At 43.9% G+C, this 20,943-nt stretch overlaps 1 protein-coding gene across 3 annotated transcripts in view; it reads right to left on the bottom strand.

Moving 5' to 3' along the window:
- The window catches only part of wu:fj29h11 (protein NO VEIN), a 58,650-nt gene that overhangs the window by 18,629 nt on the left and 19,078 nt on the right, over window positions 1–20,943 (bottom strand). For all 3 annotated transcript variants that reach the window (XM_036955675.1, XM_036955676.1, XM_036955677.1), the window contains 16 exons: window positions 20,324–20,521; window positions 20,084–20,224; window positions 19,665–19,925; window positions 13,472–13,652; window positions 13,137–13,303; window positions 12,661–12,822; window positions 12,318–12,493; window positions 11,881–12,065; window positions 11,451–11,675; window positions 9,547–9,656; window positions 9,139–9,366; window positions 8,832–8,946; window positions 5,214–5,412; window positions 4,980–5,127; window positions 4,611–4,788; window positions 4,323–4,500 (listed from right to left, as the gene is read on the bottom strand). In XM_036955675.1, the coding sequence (XP_036811570.1) occupies window positions 4,323–4,500; window positions 4,611–4,788; window positions 4,980–5,127; window positions 5,214–5,412; window positions 8,832–8,946; window positions 9,139–9,366; window positions 9,547–9,656; window positions 11,451–11,675; window positions 11,881–12,065; window positions 12,318–12,493; window positions 12,661–12,822; window positions 13,137–13,303; window positions 13,472–13,652; window positions 19,665–19,925; window positions 20,084–20,224; window positions 20,324–20,521 (2,852 nt within the window). The remainder of the gene's footprint in view (window positions 1–4,322; window positions 4,501–4,610; window positions 4,789–4,979; window positions 5,128–5,213; window positions 5,413–8,831; window positions 8,947–9,138; window positions 9,367–9,546; window positions 9,657–11,450; window positions 11,676–11,880; window positions 12,066–12,317; window positions 12,494–12,660; window positions 12,823–13,136; window positions 13,304–13,471; window positions 13,653–19,664; window positions 19,926–20,083; window positions 20,225–20,323; window positions 20,522–20,943) is intronic.

The raw sequence follows: 20,943 nt of genomic DNA, 5'->3' as shown, positions 1-20,943 counted from the left end.
CATTGAACATTGATGTGACTGCCTCTACATAGTAAATTACCGAGTATAGACAGTTAGAGAGTTTTCATCTATATTTTTCGTAGCCGTCTATTTACCACCATAAACCAATGTTGGCACTAAGAACGCACTCAACGAGCTGTATAGGGCCATAAGGAAAAAATAAAATTCTCACCCAGAGTTGCCGCTCCTAGTGGCCGGTGATTTTAATGCAGGAAAACGGAAATCCATTTTCTCTCAATTTTACTAGCATGTCATCGGTGCAACAGAGACAGAAAAAAAACTCTACATCCCCTCTACTCCACACACAGAAACTCATACAAAGCTCTCCCTCCATGTGTCAAATCTGACCATAACTCTATCCTCTCTATTCCTGCTTGCAGACAAAAACTCTAACAGGAAGTACCAGTGATGCGAGCAATACGGAAGTGGTCTGATGAAGTGGATGCTAACCTACAGAACTGTTTCGCTAGCATGCTTATTAGCAAGACAGGAAAATTGTCTGATTCACACACTTATCAAGAGAACATCCCTGGTCATCCCTACTGCCTCTGATCTGGTAGACTCACTCAACACATGCTTCGTTTGTAAATTATGTCTGAGTGTTAGAGCATGCCCCTGTCTATCTGTTTGGTTTGGTTTGGTTTGCTTTATACAGACTGGAATATGTTCCGGGAATCATCCGATGGCATTGAGGAGTTAACCACCTTAGTAACAGGCTTTATTAATAGGTGCATCAACGACATCGTCCCCACAGTGACCGTACGAACATATCCCAACCAGAAGCCATGGGTTAAAGGCAAACTACGCACTGAGCTAAAGGCTAGAGCTGCCGCTTTCAAGGAGCAAGACGCTAATCTGGACGCTTAAAAGATATCCCGCTACGCCCTCTGACAAATCATCAAACAGGCAAAGCGTCAATAAAGGAGCAAGATCGAATCCTACTAAACCGGCTCTAACGCTCGTTGGGTGTGGCAGGGCTCGCAAACTAACCGTGACTAGAAAGGAAAATCCAGCCGCGAGCTGTCCAGTGATTCAAGCCTATGAGATAAATACCTTTTATGCTCATTTGGAAGCAAAGAAAACTGAACCATGCGTGAGAGTAGGGCTGTTACGGTAACCGTATTACCGCCACACCAGCAGTCCCGAGTCATGACCACAGTCAAATTCCACGTGACCGTTGAGTCAAGGTAACTAGGCTTCTCTGTGATGTGATGCTGCTGACAGTCATTAGTAGCCTAACAAATTTGCTAACTGCCAATGGCCTCGCTAATAGCCTGGTACTCAGCTCTCTATTGTCTCTTTATCACTCAGACATCAATGAATGAAATCGAAAATCAAATCAAACACTTCATGAGAGCCCATAAACCCATGTTGAGCAAGATTTCTATAGGCTATGCATTTGATTGTTTTCTCAGAGTTTTGATGACCTCTTAAAAAAAAATTAAAGGAGGAGGATCCCATCAGTTTTCTATAGGTTAGTCAGGGCTCTCCAACCCTGTTCCTGGAGCGCTACCCTCCCGTAGATTATTTAGCTCCAATCCCAGTTGTAACTGACATGAATCATCTTATCAACCAGCTAATTATTAGAATCAGGTGCGCTAGATTCGGATTGGTATGAAAACCTATAAGACTGTAGCTCTCTGGGAACAGGGTTGGATAGCCCTGGGTCTACTATATTTATTTCTCAACTTTACTAATATTAAGTATATTGCTTCACTTTACAACTGGAGTAGCCTACCTGGCTGGCATGAAAATGAACCATTGGAAAAGCACCCTCCATTCTCTATTTAAGTGTATACAGATGACATGCATTTTGTTCCCATCCCCCTGTTCCGACAGGTGCATGATAATGGCACATTCTAAATCAAAACTAATTTTGATTAGCAAAATGCTTGTGAGTCCAGGCTCTGGCAGGGCCACTCAAGGACATTCAGAGATTAATCCCGAAGTCACTCCTGCATTGTCTTGGCTGTGTGCTTAGGGTCGTTGTCCTGTTGGAAGATTAACCTTCGCCCCCAGTCTGAGGACCTTAGCACTCTGGAGCAGGTTTTCATCAAGGATCTCTCTGTACATTGCTCTGTTCAACTTTGTCTTGATCCTGACTAGTCTCCCAGTCTCTGCGGCTGAAAAACATCCCCACAGCATGATGCTTCACCGTAGTGATAGTGCCAGTTTTCCTCCAGACATGACACTTGGCATTCAGGCTAAATATTGGTTTCATCAGACCAGAGAATCTTGTTTCCCATGGTCTGACAGCCCAGGCAGGCTGTCATGTGCCTTTTACTGAGGAATGGCTTTCGTCTGGCCACTCTACCACAAAGGCCTGATCGGTGGAGTTCGTCTGAGATGGTTGTCATTCTGGAAGGTTTTCCCATCTCCACAGAGTAACTCTGGAGCTCTGTCAGAGTGACCATTGGGTTCTTGGTCACCTCTCTGAGGTGGGTGTGCCTTTCCAAAACAAGGGTGTGCCTTTCCAAATAATGTCTAATCAATTGAATTTACCACAGGTGGACTCCAATCAAGATGTTGAAACATTTCAAGGATGATCAATGGAAACAGGATGCACCAGAGCTCAAATTCAAGTCTCATTGCAAAGGGTCTGAATACTTATGTAAATAATATGTTTTTTATTTGTAATACATTTGCAAACATTTCTAAAAACCTGTTTTTGCTTTGTCATTATGAGGTATTGTGTGTAGATGTTTATTTAATCAATTTTAGAATAAGGCTGTAACAAAACAAAATGTGGAAACAGTCAACGGGTCTGAATACTTTCTGAATGCACTGTAGATTTCAGTCATAACTGTAACTCAGCCACTCGGGAACTCGTCTTGGTAAGCAGCTACATTTGGCCTTGTGTTTAGGTTATTGTCCTGCTGAAAGGTGAATGTGACATAATATCTGGAAAAAAGTGATGGCGTGTGAATACTTTCTGAAGGCACTGTATACTATTTAGAATATGTAAAGACAAGATTCAATTGAGAATAGCATGATGGGTGAGAATGATGCCCATCGTGTGCAGTCTAAGGCAAGAAACAACGCATGCCTTTTTTCCTTGACTTTTTCAAATCATAGTCACATGCAACATGTTGCCTAGCCCAAAGGCCTATATGTTTTGATAAGGTTTGTTTCGCAACTAAAGTGGCCAAATAACTCCAAAACATAGCCTATAGGCCTATGATCCATAGCCTACAGAGCCTAGCGAGCCACACAATTGCGCAACGACTGGCCACTATTTAAAAAAGGATCCCAGCTTTCTCGTGGTGCTATATTTATTGGTCAATTCTTAAAATGAAGCACATTAATCTGCTGAACAACTGGTGCTATTCAAGTGCTGGCTGCAGATGACTTTTTGAGAGCCATTCTAAATAAAAAACGATTTCACACATATTAGTAGGTTTTATGTAAAGACCAGATTAAATTGAGAATAGTCTGATGGGGTGAGAATATTATCAAGCGATTGTCAAATTGGGAATGCGACTGATGAAGTGTGTGTAGCCTGCGCAAGAAACAGAGCAGAAGTCATGCCTTTCATGAGACTTTTATCAAATCATCAGTCGCATCAAGCAGCTTTAGAATGTATTTTTTTTAAATCACACCACAGCCTAACGTTTGAGTCACAAATAAAGTTGCATAAATTACTCTAAATTAAGCACAAAATAGCCACATGTGCACTGACATTCTTGCGCTGGAGTCTACCCGCACACTCGCTGGAGTCTACCCACACACTTGCACACACTGCACTGACACGCCGACACACAAACAACATACGCGGAGCACACACGCATGTTGACGCCGCACACACACTTTCACATACTCTGCTTCTAGTTTATTCTCTATCCTGATTACCTAGTCACTTTTACCCCTACCTACATGTACGTATTACCTCAACTACCTCGTACCACAGCACATTGATTCAGTGCCGGTGCTTCATGTAGAAAGCCTCGTTACTGTTATTTTATTGTGTGCAGGGAACAATAAAAGGCCACTCTAAAATGTGCACATTTTCCTAACTTTGACTCTGCATTGGAAGAAACTCGTAAATAAGAATTTCACAGTTTCACACTGTTTCACACTGTTGTATTAAGCGCACATGACAAATCAAATTAGACTTTACTACTAGACACACCTGGTGTATGTATGTGTTGTCACACAAGTGTGTGTGTGTTTTACCTGGTTTTAGATGATGTTATTAGACTCACCTGGTGCGTGTGTGTTGTTGGCCAGGTGTGTGTGTAGTCAGTTTGTTGTACGTGAGTGATGCCACCACTAACCTGGTGTGCGTGTCGTCAGCCAGGTGTGTGAGAGATACCACCACTAACCTGGTATGTGTGTGGTTGGCCAGGTGTGTGTTGAGAGGTCTCTCGTCGTCGACCCAGTGTGGCAGGATGTATCCCATGGGGCCACTGGTCTTGTCGAAGCACAGATGGAATCCGTTAGAGTGGATCTCAGGACAGTCAGTCACCTTGAACACGGATTTAAAACCTATTCCCTTCTGACCTAAGGAAGGAGAAAGACGTGGAGAAACCGTTGAGAAAATACTTTTGGTGCACCTCAGATCTGGTCTTAGATTGGTTACCAATAGGGTTTCAAACTCTTTTAGCTGTTACCTATGTATCCGTATTTGTGTTTGCCCTTGGTGCTGCGGCCCACGTCACAGATGGCCCGGATGTTTTTCTCCTGGAAGCCTGTCTCGTTGTTTAGGACAGTCACACAGTCTTTCTCCACAACAAAGGCCAGCGCAGGGACAGGGCCCCCCTCTGTCGGGTAACTGTTATCATCAGCATTCTGTGAATAGCACAATGAAGAAAGCACATTCTAAGTGCATTGCATACAGTAGATCTCAAAACACCTGGATGAGCTCAGGCAGAGAGAGAGAGAGCGAGAGGGATAAAGGGATAAACAAGAGAGGAGAGGGGGAGAGAGACCGAGAGAGAAACGAAAGCGAGAGAGGGAGACAGAGGAGAGAGTCAAGTCACCTGTATGAGTTCCAGTACAAAGTGTGTGTCTTTGCTGTAGAGTTCAGTGGACAGCCGGTCCAGACTGCGCCCCAGCCTCTCCTGGTGAACAGTCATCAACCTCTGACCCTCCTCATTTAGCTCTACTCCAATGCCAAACTCACTCTTCCTGTAACAGACAGCATTGTGAAACCAGGTTAGTGTTTCTATTCATGCAATGTATCATTTTATGCATTAGGCAGTATAAAGACAAACCTGATGTCATCAATTATGTCCTTGTGGCAATCCACTCTGCTCTCTGATTGGCTATCAGCGTTGTCGGCTTTCTCAGGCTCAGCCAATGACTTCCCTTCCTTCCAGGCTTCATCTCCGTCTCTCTCGGTGTGTGTGTCTCCGAGTGTCTCAGAGGTTAGCTCATATAACTCATCATCATCGTCCTCTTCATCACAGCCCTCTGAAGGACGAAGATCTGTTAGAAATCTGACTGTATTTTGACTACTAGGGATGTGACAAATGTAACATGTATCTTAACATTTAAACCAGGGGCTGGAACCAAAATATATATTTTTAGTTTTGTTCTGAATAGAACCACTATTTTTTTCATTTCGTTCAACAGTTCCGACCAGCAAAATAAAGTTTTGAACCAGTTTGAATCCAAAAAAAGTACTGGTTTGTATCGTTTCTTTCTGTTCCTTTTTCAACCTGTGAAATCTACAGATTTCTTTTTTTTTTACATTTAGCTTATTAATACCCCCCTTGTCAGACCATGAGACATCTGCGATGAAAGGTGACAGAGCTAGAGCAGTGTTTGTCAGACCACGAGACATCTGCGATGAAAGGTGACAGAGCTAGAGCGGTGTTTGTCAGACCATGAGACATCTGCGATGAAAGGTGACAGAGCTAGAGCGGTGTTTGTCAGACCATGAGACATCTGCGATGAAAGGTGACAGAGCTAGAGCGGTGTTTGTCAGACCATGAGACATCTGCGGTGACAGGTGACAGAGCTAGAGCGGTGTTTGTCAGACCATGAGACATCTGCGGTGACAGGTGACAGAGCTAGAGCGGTGTTTGTCAGACCATGAGACATCTCGAAAATCAGTCTTCTCACAAAATCGTCTGTAGCATCTGAACGGTTTGGCCTAGAAACTATACTGAACAAAAATAAACGCAACATATATACATTTAAAATATTTTACTGAGTTACAGTTCATATAAGGAAATCAGTCAATTTAAATAAATTCATTAGGCCCTAATCTCACTTTGTCATTATGGGGTATTGTAAGTAGATTGATGAGCAAAATGTTTTATTTAATACATTTTAGAATAAGGCTGTAACGTAACAAAATGTGGAAAAAGTAAAGGGGTCTGAATACTTTCTGAATGCCCTGTATGAGCAAGAACTGTCGAAAGCACATGACCTACCAAGTGTCAGCAAAAGAAGAAAAACCACAAGCCGAGGAAGCTCCTACAGAAGTCAGTGAAAAGGCATTAGTGACATAAGCAATTGCCATTTAATGGAGTTCCACACTTTATATAGATTTATCAAGCCACTTGGATCGAAGCAGCGCTGCCGACGAAAAATACCATGAGTTGCCTCCCAAGTGGCACAGCAGTCTAAGGCACTGCAACGCAGTGTTGCGGCGTCACTACAGCCTGGGGTTCGATCCCAGGATGTCATTAATGGCCGTGACTGGGAGTCCCATAGGGTGGTGCACAATTTTGCCCAGTGTCGTCCGGGTTAGAGGAGGGTTTGGCCGGGGGGGGGGGGGGGGGGGGGGGCTTTACTTGGCTCATCGCGCTCTATGAGCCAAGTAAAGCCCCCCCCAACTGCTTGTGGTGGGCCGGGCGCCTGCAGGCTAACCTCGGTCGTCAGGTGAACGGTGTTTCCCTGACACATTGGTGCGGTTGGCTTCTGGGTTAAGCGGGCGGGTGTTAAGAAGCGTGGTTTGGCGGGTCATGTTTCGGAGGACGCATGACTCGACCTTCGCCTCTCGAGCCAGTTGAGGAGTTGCAGCGATGAGACAAGATCGAAATTGGGGAGAAAAAGGGGGTAAAAAAAAAGTCAGCATCTTGTGTGACCACCATTTGCCTCATGCAGGTCGACATGTCCTTCGCATAGTTGATCAGGCTGTTGATTGTGGCCTGTAGAATGTTGTCCCACTCCTCTTCAATGGCTGTGAGAAGTTGCTGGATATTGGCGGGAACTGGAACACGCTGTCGTACACGTCGATTAATTAAGGCCGATTTCATGTTTTCATAACGATCGGTAAGCGGCCTTTTTGGACGCCGATTATGGCCTATTACATTACACTCCACGAGGAGACTGCGTGGCAGTCTGACCACCTGTTACGCGAGTGCAAACAAGGAGCCAAGGTAAGTTGCTAACTAGCATTAAACTTACCTTATAAAAAAATCAATCTTCACATAATCACTAGTTAACTACACATGGTTGATGATTTTACTAGTTTTAATTAGCTTGTCCTGCGTTGCAAATAATCAATGTTAATTTACCATCGAATCACAGCCTACTTCACAAAACGGGTGCCGATATAACAAGTGCATTCGCGAAAAAAGCACTGTCGTTGCACCAATGTACCTAACCATAAACATCAATGCCTTTCTTAAAATCAATACACAGGTATATATTTTTTAATCTGCATATTTAGTTAAAAGAAATTCATGTTAGCAGGCAATATTAACTAGGGAAATTGTGTCACTTCTCTTGCGTTCTGTGCAAGCAGAGTCAGGGTATATGCAGCAGTTTGGGCCGCCTGGCTCGTTGCGAACTGTGTGAAGACCATTTCTTCCTAACAAAGACCGTAATTAATTTGACAGAATTGTACATAATTATGACATAACATTGAAGGTTGTGCAATGTAACAGCAATATTCAGACTTGGATGCCACCCGTTAGATAAAATACGGAACGGTTCCCTATTTCACTGATAGAATTAACTTTTTGTTTTCCCGAAATGGGAGTTTGCAGATTTGACCATATTAATGACCTAAGGCTCACATTTCTGTGTGTTTATTATATTATAGTTAAGTCTATGATTTGAAATTTGGTAGGCAGCAGCAGGCTCGTAAGCATTCATTCAAACAGCACTTTCCTGTGTTTGCCAGCAGCTCCTCGCAATACTTGAAGCACAGTGCTGTTTATGACTTCAAGCCTATCAACTCCCGAGATTAGGCTGGCAATACTATAGTGCCTATAAGAATGTCCAATAGTCAAAGGTATATGAAATACAAATGATATAGAGAGAAATAGTCCTATAATTCCTATAATAACAACAACCTAAAACGTCTTAACTGGGAATATTGAAGATTCATGTTAAAAGGAACCACCAGCTTTCATATGTTCTCATGTTCTGAGCAAGGAACTTAAATGTTAGCTTTTTTACATGGCACATATTGCACTTTTACTTTCTTCTCCAACACTTTGTTTTTGCACTGTTTAAACCAAATTGAACATGTTTCATTATTTATTTGAGGCTAAATTGATTTTATTGATGTATTATATTAAGTTAAAATAAGTGTTCATTCAGTATTGTTGTAATTGTCATTATTACAAATACATTTTTATTTATTTATTTTTAAACCGGCCGATTAATCGGTATCGGCTTTTTTTGGTCCTCCAATAATCGGTATCGGTGTTGAAAAATCATAATCGGTCGACCTCTAATATTCATGGCAAAACAAAACAGGAAAGATGCATATCTCTTCCTACTAACGTTACAGCATTGTTGAATTAGGTATTTGTAAATAAAAAAATCCCTTTATGATGATGTTTGGAGTAGTTTTGTGATAACTGCACTGCAATTTTAATTTTTTTGTAAATAATAATGATTTTGGTTAGGGATTTTCTAAAACTCACCTGCATGCTGTGGCTGAGTGGGGTGGGAGGAGTCAGAGCTGTAGTCCTCTGGGAACTCCTCATCCTCACTGAGAGTCTGAGAGAGACTTCTGCTCACAGAATCCACAGGAGCAGGCTGGAGATAGGATAAGAAAGAGCAAAGGGGGAAGATTTTTTACAAAGCAAAAAAGTGGAGCTTTACACTGTATAAAAACAAAACAGCAACAGATAAAAAACTATGGACAATATTCAATTCATGAAATAAATTTACATTTTAGATATAAACTGAATTGACCCCATCACTTATGGTAATCTCCCCTGTTCTGACCTTGGTCTGGTCGGCTGGTGGTGTTTGGGCCTGGTTCTGGCTCAGGTCCTGGTTCTGTGGTGGGCTGAGCTTGGTGTGGTAGTCCTTGACCCAGTCTGTGATGCCAAGCACGATGCCCAGCTGGTGCAGACAGTTGAGGTGGTGCAGGTTGGACCGGGCTGTAGACAGCAGCACCGCTTTAGACTTGGCCTGGCCACCCAGCACCCGAGAGAAGGGCTCCAGAAACACCTGAAAGGACGGGGATGGAGAGAGGTTATACAGGTCCAAATTGATTACAGAATTTCTTTCCACTCATGGCTGGTTTTGAATATGAACTGTAGGGCTCCCTTTTGGGCCCTGGTCAAAAGTAACACAGTATAAAAGGAATAGGGTGCCATTTCAGACACAACCTGTGACTTGAACGCTGACCTGTTGCAGCAGGGCCCGGCAGGTTCTGGTGGGGATGCGGATCAGACAGTCCAGGAGGAAGAGAGCCACAGAGCTGAAACACGACCCGTCCTCCTCAGCCCGTGACAGATCTGAAGAAACGATCTTATAAATGATTTATATATATATATATATATATATATATATATATATATATATATATATATATATATATATATATATATATATATATATATATATATATATATATATATATATATATATATATATATATATATATATATATATATATATAAAACATTCTTATTGGACTTCTGTTCACAACCACCCCACCACCACCCTCACACAGACTTTACAGAGATCCTAGGGCACAATACAACTTTTGTCCGATTGCGATTTATCCCCAAATTCTGTTTTCTCCGTTTTCGTTTTCAAGGTTTATGTTTTTTCAAAATGTTTTCAGGTTTTGCTCTCAATTTTAGGGCTAGACATTCGGGGCTGCCGCTGGCCCGGCAACATCTGCTGAGCACACCGGGCCAGTTAATCAAGCTTTCATATTGCCGTATATTTGTATTTAATCCTTTACGTTTGACACTCAAACTTGTTATCAACCTGCATCCGGTTTCCAAGCGGAGTCAAGAATGTCAAAGCCTTCCCTCTCTGTCTCGAGTGAGCCCCGCCTCAGTACGTTCTAGATACTCACGCCAGAGTCATCATCAATTCAGAGTTGAACACAGGCACGCGCATTCCAAAATCACAGGATAAATGTCCCCACCTGCTTTTCAGTCTTTTTTTAAATATCAGACATCCTACACAGCAACGTCTTTATTAGCAAAAAAAGGTTTACGTAGGCCTAGGCCTACCTACATGTAGCTAGCTACCTGATCACCGACAACGATGAGACAGCCTATAGGGAGGAGGTGAGACCTGGCCGTGTGCTGCCAGGACAACACCCTCTCCCTCAACGTGATCAAGACTAAGGTGATGATCGTGGACTACAGGAAAAGGAGGGCTGAGCACTTCCCCATTCTCATAGACGCGGCTGTAGTGGAGCAGGTTGAGAGCTTCAAGTTCCTTGGTGTCCACATCACCAACAAACTATCATGGTCCAAGCACACCAAGTCGTGAAGAGGGCACGACAACACCTATTCCCCCTCAGGAGACTGAATAGATTTGGCATGGGTCCCCAGATCCTCAAGAAGTTCTACAGCTGCACCATCGAGAGCACCACCGCCTGGTATGGCAACTGCTCAGCCTTCGGTCGCAAGGAGCTACTGAGGCTAGTGCGTACCAAGCTTCCTGCCAACCAGGACCTCTGTACCATAGTCACTTTACCCCTACCTACATGTACATATTACCTCGACTAACCTGTACCCCCGCACATTGACTCGGTACCGGTACTCCCTGCCTTATTGTTATTTTATTGTTGCTCAAATCTTTTACTTTAGTTTATTTAGTAGATATTTTTCTTAACTATATTTTCTTAAAACTGCATTGTTGGTTAAGGTCTTGTAAGTAAGCATTTCACGGAAAGGTCTACACCTGTTGTAATCAGCACGTGACAAATACAATTCTTGGCCGAAGCCAGTAATTTCCTCATTCGGCCAGTAGTTTCACCTGGTACTGGTCCGGTGTGCCACTGGCAAATTTACTTGAATGTCAAGCCCTGGAAATCACCATTTTGTCTTAGAAAAACAACATAAGTAGATGTTCTAAGTCCACAACAATGCTTAAACCACATCAGGAGACCACTGGAGGTATGTGAAAAATCTAAGAAACATTTATTTATGGGTGTAGTTACCCTTTAATTTAATGCAAGCGCACACCAGGAAGATACCTTTTAGGTGAGAAATGTTTCTGTAGCACTCATAGACACTGGATTGATGCAAATAATCATGATATCAAGTTTCCAATCGCCTTCTTACCTTCCTTCGCTACCGCCGCCGCAAGAGAGCTCTCCATGTGATTGGCCAGGAGGGCAGTGGGGGCGTTGGCTGTCCCATCAGCCACCACCATGGAGACCAGGTGTCCTGCCGTGCCCACGGGGTCAAGGGTCATGGCTGCCTGGGAGAAGAGCTTGTCCCCTGTAGAGGTGGTGACTCGCAGGAGAACACCTGGGGACACCTCCAACGCTGACAGGTCTGTGCTCGCTGCCCCACAACAGATGGACATGTCATGTATATTTATTATGATCAATTTTGTACCGATGTTCAATTTAGAACAAAAAAAAACCCACCAACATGATCAAACATTATTGGCCATCAACAGTTACATTACTAACAGTAACACTACAACCCCAGTCTAAGACTGTAGGGGCTAGGGGGTCAATTTGCAATTGCTATGTATGGTTCCTACCAGCGTTCCTATCAATGAAGTCCTTAAGGGGTCCGTGGCGGGGCCTGAAGACCAGCTCCCACTGGCTCCACTGACCCAGCTCATCCAGTAGAGGGCAGGAGAGGAGACAGGACAAGGCCTGGGTCTGAGATACCTCCCCTAGGATACCCACCGTCTGCTGGGCCTCACCTACACTACTGCTACTGCTAGGGGGGAGAAGGGGTAGAGTAATAGAGCATGGAAGGAGTGAGAGAAAGAGTGAACAGGGGTTTAAGATAAGTGAAAAGGAGATTGACATTTGATTTGATCAGTCCAATTAAAGGCCGACTTTACACCCAATCTGCCTCAAACATTCCACTGTACTGTACTGTAGGAGATAGTCCCAAATGGTACCCTATTCCCTACATAGTGCAGGGATAGTGCACTATATAGGGAATAGAGTGCCATTTGCATCTTACCTGGTGTCTCTGGGGAGCAGGGCTGCCTCGTAGAGCACATGGCTGAGCCCTCCTCCCAGACTGAGCTCTCTCTGGCGCTGCACCAGTCCCACCAAGGTCCTAAGAGGTCCCAGCCCCAGGTCTCGACTGTCCCTCACCCCGTAGTGGGCTCTCAGACACCACTCGACGTGGGACAGCTGGGAGAAAGACACCCACAGAGATAGAGAGATCAATAAACATGATCAGTACAGACATTTAGAAGTTAGACATTTAGAAGTTTTTTTATTTATGTACTTTTTTTAATCATAGCAATCAATAGGAGTGTGTGTGTGTGTGTGTGTGTGTGACCACGCGTCTCACTCACCCCGTCTGGTTCGTTGGCTGATGTCGTGCCACACTGTTTGATAAACTCAAACACGTCTTGTCTGTTGGGTCTGAAGCCACATCCCTGGCCCTGCCAGTCCTGACCACCACCACCACTAGTGCTGCCCACAACCACAGCACTGCCTACTGTCTCCTGCAGGACCTTCACACAGACAAGAGGAGAGGATGGATTCATCAATACAGAATGAGAAGTATCAGGCTGTGTCTGAAATCACACCCTATTCCCTATTTAGTGCATCACTATTTAGTGCACTACTTTTGACCAGAGCACAGGCAAAAGGAGTGCACTATATAGAGAATAGGGTGCTATTTGGGACACGCAACTGCAGTCTAGAACGGTTCCTCTCCTCGCATCTTTTTCCTCATGACCACTGAAGGAAGAGGGGTGACAGGAGAGGAGAAGAACAGGAGAGTGATTGAACAGACAAAGATTAGAAGAGAAGTAGTTTATGTTACCTGAGCATGTTTGACCAGGAACTCCAGAAAGGAGCCCTGCTCCAGAGACGTGAACTCTGTGACCTGGAAGTGCTTGGCTAACTTCCTCTCCAGAGACGCCACATGGGCCAGGGTGAATGGAGAGCTGTGATTGGACAGGCTCTCCATCAGGACCTGCTTGACTGTGGCTGAGACACACACACACACACGTAAACACAAAGGTCATTGTTGTACATTCACGGTCATATGATATGATAGTATTCTTTGACAATTTCAAGATCCAGATTCCCAACCTACACTTAATCTTATCATTGATACGAAGTGAGACACTGATAATGAGTGATGTTAGCAGCTACCTTCGCTGGGTGGTGTAGCCTGTGTTTTCTCCTCAGCTCTCCTCTCCTGAGTGTGTCTGGCTGGCTTCTCTTTGGGCACCAGGTCCTGAGGGGCAGCCAGCGACCCCCCACAGATAGCCAGCTGGAACAAGGCCCTGGCCAGACGGTCAGCTGACACACGCAGCATGAAGTCCTGCACTGACTGGACAGGAAATGACAGCACACTCCGTCAGTCACATTACGGCATTAGAGAAAACCATAACCTCTGAGACACAAGACATCATCCTAAATAGGACGGTGTGGGCAGATTTGTTTGTCAAATAAAATGTGGGCCAGAAAAAAAAAGGGCAGTTATTTCTAAATATATAGGTCCACTATAATTCATACCTACTTTCAGGATTTAGACGTTCAAGTGTAGTCCAGAGTTGTCTTTTTATCCATATGAATCATTTCCACAAGACAACAAACAGAAAACAGGACTGTTGTCCATCCCTGGCCTAGATCGTGCCAGAGGAACTCAGCCTACAAGTGCCTGGTTCCACTGTCAGAACTCCAGACAGTGGAACATATTCAACTCAGCATCAGGCTGAAACAGCTACAGCTGAAGCAGGCTAGCCAGCCAGCGTTTTGTTCCCTAAAAACTTTTTCCTATGGCGTTGTTAAGGATTAGCCAATTAGCAAGTATTACTTATGGTGACATTTCCTTAATACGCAGAGAAGAGACAGTTGCTCACACACTCATTTGACTGTGATCCACCTCTCTCTTACTCCCCCCCCTCTTGCTCATGGACCGAAGCAGGGGCTTAGTGGAATTGTCACCTAGTCTCAAATAAAAACCAGGGCATGATGTGACATGTCATGGGGGATAACCAGCTAAATCCCAAAGTTTTACACAAAGTCCCCTAGCAGAAAAAGAGGGATCAGAGCAGCCTTCTGAGGGGTAACAGAGAGAAGGTTAATGAGGTTTCTGGAAGACTTAGGTCAGAGGGAGGAGGGATTCTAGGGTCAGAGTTTGACCTTTAAAAATCTAAACATTTGTAACTGTTGGAGCCAGTTCCTATATTTCTTTTATGCAAATATTTGTTTATTAGGTCATATTGTGCCATTTAGATGAACTTAAAACCAGTTGCAAGATTTGAGACACATGTCTTACCTTGATCTTTTTAGTTTAAATTGAATATTGGATCCTTTGTTTACCTTGTACTTATCATTTTGGATTCTACAAATACACTTTAAAAGTTTTATTCATCAAACCATTGGATTCTTGACTTTCTATGGGATTTTGGATGTGCGTCTTAAATTGTGTAACTGGTTTTGCCACGGCTAATTAATTATTTTTTTTAAAGCAAGAGGAGTTAAGAAACACTGCATTTTCTGTGACAGTGATCATGCATTGGATTTCTGCCAGAAGTTGAAACACAGGCAATCTCACGGGGGCAAACAGTGCATTTGAAAAGTATTAAGACCCCTTGACTTTTTCCACATTTTCTTACATTACAGCCTTACACTAAAATTGCTAGTCTTACTTGAAACTCAAAATTCTCAATCTACACACACAATTCCCCATAATGACAAAGCAAAAACTTTTTTTGCAAATATCACATTTACATAAGTATTTAGACCCTTTACTTAGTACTTTGCTGAAGCAACTTTGGCAGCGATTACAGCCTTGAGTCTTCTTCGGTATGAAGCTACAAGCTTGGCACACCTGTATTTGGGGAGTTTCTCCCATTCTTCTCTGCAGATCCTCTCAACCTGTCAGGTTGGATGGGGAACGTTGCTGCACAGCTATTTTCAGGTCTCTCCAGAGATGTTCGATCGGGTTCAAGTCTAGGCTCTGGCTGGGCCACTCAAAGACATTCAAAAACTACTCCCGAAGCCAGTCCTGCGTTGTCTTGTATGTGTGCTTAGGGTCGTGGTCATGTTGGAAGGTGAACGGTCACCCCAGTCTGTGGTCCTTAGCTATCTGGAGCAAGTTTTCATCAAGGATCTCGCTGTACTTTTCTCTGTTCATCTTTCCCTCGATCCTGACTAGCCTCCCAGTCCCTGCCACTGAAACACATCCCGACAGCATGATGCTGCCACTACCATGCATCATTGTAGAGATGGTGCCAGGTTTCCTCCACACATGACACTTGTCACAGGCCAGAGAGTTCAATCTTGGTTTCATCAGACCAGAGAATCTTGTTTCTCATGGACTGAGAGTACTTTAGGTGCCTTTCTGCAAACTCCAAGGGGGCTGTCATGTGCCTTTTACTGAGGAGTGGCTTCCATCTGGCTACTCTACCATAAAGATCTGATTGGTGGAGTGCTGCAGAGATGGTTGTCCTTCTGGAAGGTTCTCCCATCTCCACAGAGAAACTCTGAAGCGCTGTCAGAGTGACCATCGGGTTGTTGGTCACCTCCCTGACCAAGGTTCTTCTCCCCCAATTGCTCAGTTTGGCCGGGCGGCCAGCTGTAGGAAGAGTCTTGGTGGTTCCAAACGTCTCCCATTTAAGAATGGAGGCCACTGTGTTCTTGGGGAACTTCAATACTGCAGAAATGTTTTGGTACACTTCCACAGATCTGTGCCTCGACACAATCCTGTCTTGGAGCTCTATGGACAATTCCTTCGACCACATGGCTTGGTTTTTGCTCTGACATGCACTGTCAACTGTGGGACATAGACAGGCGTGTGACATTCCAAATCATGCCCAATCATTTGAATTTACCACAGGTGGACTCCAATCAAGTTGTAGAAACATTTCAAGGATGATCAATGGAAACAGGATTCACCTCAGCTCAATTTTGAGTCTCATAGCAAAGGGTCTGAATACTTATGTAACTAAGGTATCTGTTTTTTTATTTTGAATACATTTACCTGTTTTCACTTTGTCATTATGGGGTATTGTAAGTAGATTGATGAGCAAAATGTTTTATTTAATACATTTTAGAATAAGGCTGTAACGTAACAAAATGTTGAAAAAGTAAAGGGGTCTGAATACTTTCTGAGTGCACTGTATGAGCAAGAACTGTTGAAAGCACATGACCTACCAAGTGTCAGCAAAATAAGAAAAACTACAAGCCGAGGAAGCTCCTACAGAAGTTAGTGAAAAGGCATTAGTGACATACGCAATTGCCATTTAAAACTTCTTATGGATCAAATCCCGTTAGCGGGATCGATTTGACAACATCTGGTGAAATGGCAGAGCGCCAAATTCAAATTAAATTATTAGAAATATTTAACTTTTATACAATCACAAATGCAATACACCAAAATAAAGCTTAACTTCTTGGACAGCACCCCATCAAACAAACTCAGAACTCAAAACAAACACAAAACTCAGAAATAACGATATAATTAATGTCTTACTTTTGAAGATCTTCCTCTGTTGGCACCCCAATATGTCCCAAAAACATCACAAATGGTCATTTTGTTTGATTAATTGAATTGTTAAACCCCCAAAATGTCAATTTATTTGGCGCGTTTGATTCAGAAAAAGACAGGTTCCAACTCGCCCAACATGACTACAAATTATCTAATAAATTACCTGTAATCTTGGTCCAAACATTTCAAAACAACTTTCCTAATCCAACTTTAGGTATTTTAAAACGTAAATAATCGATAAAATTTAAGACGGGATAAACTGTGTTCAATAGCAGATAAAATCCATGTGGAGCGAGCTTCAGATCGCTCGACCAAAACAGAAGAGTCCACTTGGCTCTACACTCCGAAAGGAAAGGTCTACTTCTTCATTACTCAAAGGAAAAACATCAACCAATTTCTAAAGATCTAGTGGAAGCCATAGGAACTGCAAGCATATTTCTATTAAAAACGGGCTTGACAGAAATCTAATAGAAAACAGATTGATCTAAAAAAAAAAAAATCCCTGGATGGATTGTCCTCGGGGTTTCGCCTGCTAAATCAGTTCTGTTATACTCACAGACATTATTCAAACAGTTTTAGAAACTTTAGTGTGTTTTCTATCCAAATCTACTAATCATATGCATATCCTAGCTTCTGGGCCTGAGTAGAAGGCAGTTTACTTTGGGCATGCTTTTCATCCGGATGTGAAAATACTGCCCCCAATCCCAGAGAGGTTTTAATGGAGTTCTACACTTCATATAGATTTATCACGCCGCTTGGATCGAAACAGCACTGCCAACGAAAAAGACCATGAGTTGCCTCCCAAGTGGCACAGCGGTCTAAGGCACTGCAACACAGTGTTGCGGCGTCACTTCAGCCTGTGGTTCGATCCCAGGATGTCATTACCGGCCGTGACTGGGAGTCCCATAGGGTGGTGCACAATTTTGCCCAGTGTCATCCGGGTTAGAGGAGGGTTTGGCCGGGGGGGGGGGGCTTTACTTGGCTCATTGCGCTCTAGCGACTCCATGTGTTGGGCAGGGCGCCTGTAGGCTGACTTTGGTCGTCAGTTGAACGGTGTTTCCTCCGACACGTTGGTGCAGCTGGCTTCTGGGTTAAGCAGGCGGGTGTTAAGAAGCACGTTTTGGCGGGTCATGTTTCAGAGGATGCACAACTCGCCCTTCGCCTCTCCCGGGCCCGTTGGTGAGTTGCAACGATGAGACAATATAATTTTTTTAGGACAGTGAGTACAGTACCGGTATAATGTGTAAGCTAAGCCGGTCTTTTGTGATTGTTGGTTTGGATATGTTTGACACGTCTGTTTTGGAAACAAATGTCGCAAGCTCTTCAACTTTGAATGGGTTCATTCGGCATTATTGGAAATTCACTGTTGATATTTAAGTCGTCCAAGTTGATTGGCGCCCGAAGCTCAGAACGTTAATTAAGAAAAATAATGCTATTCAAGCATTGATGGATGGTGGCGAAAATTATGAAAATGTTGCCTGAAGAGGAGAGTCTGATCATGCCGATTGGCGATTCCCACCTACAAAGCGTAATTGGTCCAGATGACATTATCTCTGTTGGATCAGAAAGTGCATCCAAGTCTAAAAATGACTCAGAATCGCGACGGGCCATTGATCCACACGACAGTATCTGCTGTATCAAAAAAAAGTCACGTGCATCCAGAACAAGGTCACGTGCATCCAGAACAAGGTCACGTGCATCCAGAACAAGGTCACGTGCATCCAGAACAAGGTCACGTGCATCCAGAACAAGGTCACGTGCATCCAGAACAAGGTCACGTGCATCCAGAACAAGGTCACGTGCATCCAGAACAAGGTCACGTGCATCCAGAACAAGGTCACGTGCATCCAGAACAAGGTCACGTGCATCCAGAACAAGGTCACGTGCATCCAGAACAAGGTCACGTGCATCCAGAACAAGGTCACGTGCATCCAGAACAAGGTCACGTGCATCCAGAACAAGGTCACGTGCATCCAGAACAAGGTCACGTGCATCCAGAACAAGGTCACGTGCATCCAGAACAAGGTCACGTGCATCCAGAACAAGGTCACGTGCATCCAGAACAAGGTCACGTGCATCCAGAACAAGGTCACGTGCATCCAGAACAAGGTCACGTGCATCCAGAACAAGGTCACGTGCATCCAGAACAAGGTCACGTGCATCCAGTGCTAGAATGAGCACGCTGCTTTGAAAGCTAAAGCTGCAGTTTTGGAAAATAAACATGGAAGAAACCCAACTAAAGCCAAAAAAGGGAATTCTTTGAAAAGGAAGCTGAGCTGGCTGCATCAGCTGCCAAAATGCAAGTTTAAGAGGAATGTGAAAAATTCTCTGTTGCTCAAGCAATGAAAAGACCAGTGGATGACAGTAAAAGAGACTGGACCAAAGCTGAACACAAAGCCTATGAGGCATTTCAGAGACTGTATGCACAAAACTCCTCCAACATCACAAGAAATGAGTGGCACAAGAAACTGGACCGAATTTGACCACAACGCTTCTGAGGCATTCATGCAAATGATGGCACAAAACCCTGCACCAACATCACAGGGTTTACTTACTCCTACTGTGCACAGGATCACAACAGGGAGACCAAGCCATGGTGCACCAAGGCTGCATTCTGCACGAAACATCATACAAGCACAGCAGCCACAGCAAACGTTAGTTAAAAGTGAGTGGTTAAAATAGTGAACCCCAGAGCCATGGTCATCTACAGGGCTTGCAGGCTTTGCTTCCCGCGCAGCTCTAACCCACCCGATTAAACCAATGACCCAACCAAAGACCATCCAACCAACCATCCATAAGTTTTGTATTGCTGTCTTATGTTAATCATTTAATTAAGCAACCATTCACCTTGGTCATCTTGGGGTTGAAGACCCCGGATGCGTTGGTGAAGACCTCGAGCACGGCATCGGCTGCAGTCATGGTAACGTATTTCTTCCTCAGCTCGGCACTACCGACAGAGGAGAAGAGGACGGGACCCTGTGCTCCCTCCATCACGACCCTCTTCATCTTCCTCATCCTCTCCCCCACCTCCTCCTCCAACTCCCTCTGGATGGCCTCCCGGGCACGCTCCATACACACATGCTCTGAGCTCACCGCCTTCTGTAAGGTCTGGGGGAGGAGAGGGGGGGAGACATGAATGAGATATAATAATAACAATAATAATTATGTTATGTACGTTACTTCAAATAAGAGATTCATACAGATTCATAACCTCTGACCATATTCCAACACTTGGAACTGACACCTCAGCGAAGCTCAAAACTTACGGCTATGGGCAGGCCCACGCTGTGTATACGAATGCCCAGTTCATAGGGAGAGTCACAGCTATACTGGTCAGACAGGTGCTTCATAAACTCAGCCAGGTCCACCTTGGGCTTATTCTGTTTCCTCCTGAACACACGCAGACTCTGGAAGCAGGAGACAGGAAAACGATATTTCAATATATATATATATATATATGTATATATGTATGTCCACAGTATCTATGTGTTCAATGTCTCTCTCACCCTCAGTATGTCCACAGTCTCTATCTGGTGAATGTCCTCATCCTTGGTGTTGCTGTCTATCTTGAACATGCGATGGATGAGAGGCAGTTTACACAGCGGCCCCAGGTTCAGCTCCTCAAAACGCTTTTTGTTCTTCAGACCAGCCAGGTTCTGACCCAACTCATACAGGGTACACATCGCAGTCACAGCCTCTGCAGACTGAGAGAGATATGGATACACGCCAGTTAATGATCAGATTATTCAGTTTAAAAACTGTATTAATGGACGTGCGTATGTGTGCAAACTGAACATGTTGATTTGACAGTGCGTTGCAGGTGCTTCTGGCATATATATGTGCGTGTACAGTCGTGGCCAAAAGTTTTGAGACACAAATATACATTTTCAAAGTCTGCTGCCTCAGTTTGTATGATGGCAATTTGCATATACTCCAGAATGTTATGAAGAGTGATCAGATGAATTGCAAAGTCCCTCTTTGCCAAGCAAATTATCTGAATCCCCAAAAAACATTTCCACTGCATTTCAGCCCTGCCACAAAAGGACCAACTGACATCAAGTCAGTGATTCTCTCGTTTACACAGGTGTGAGTGTTGATGAGGACAAGGCTGGAGATCACTCTGTCA

The sequence above is a fragment of the Oncorhynchus mykiss genome, chromosome 20 (genome assembly GCF_013265735.2).
Source record: "Oncorhynchus mykiss isolate Arlee chromosome 20, USDA_OmykA_1.1, whole genome shotgun sequence".
Taxonomy (NCBI): Eukaryota; Metazoa; Chordata; class Actinopteri; order Salmoniformes; family Salmonidae; genus Oncorhynchus; species Oncorhynchus mykiss.
The sequence above is the reverse complement of the archived record's forward strand: the minus strand, read 5'-3'. Positions and strand labels throughout refer to the sequence as shown.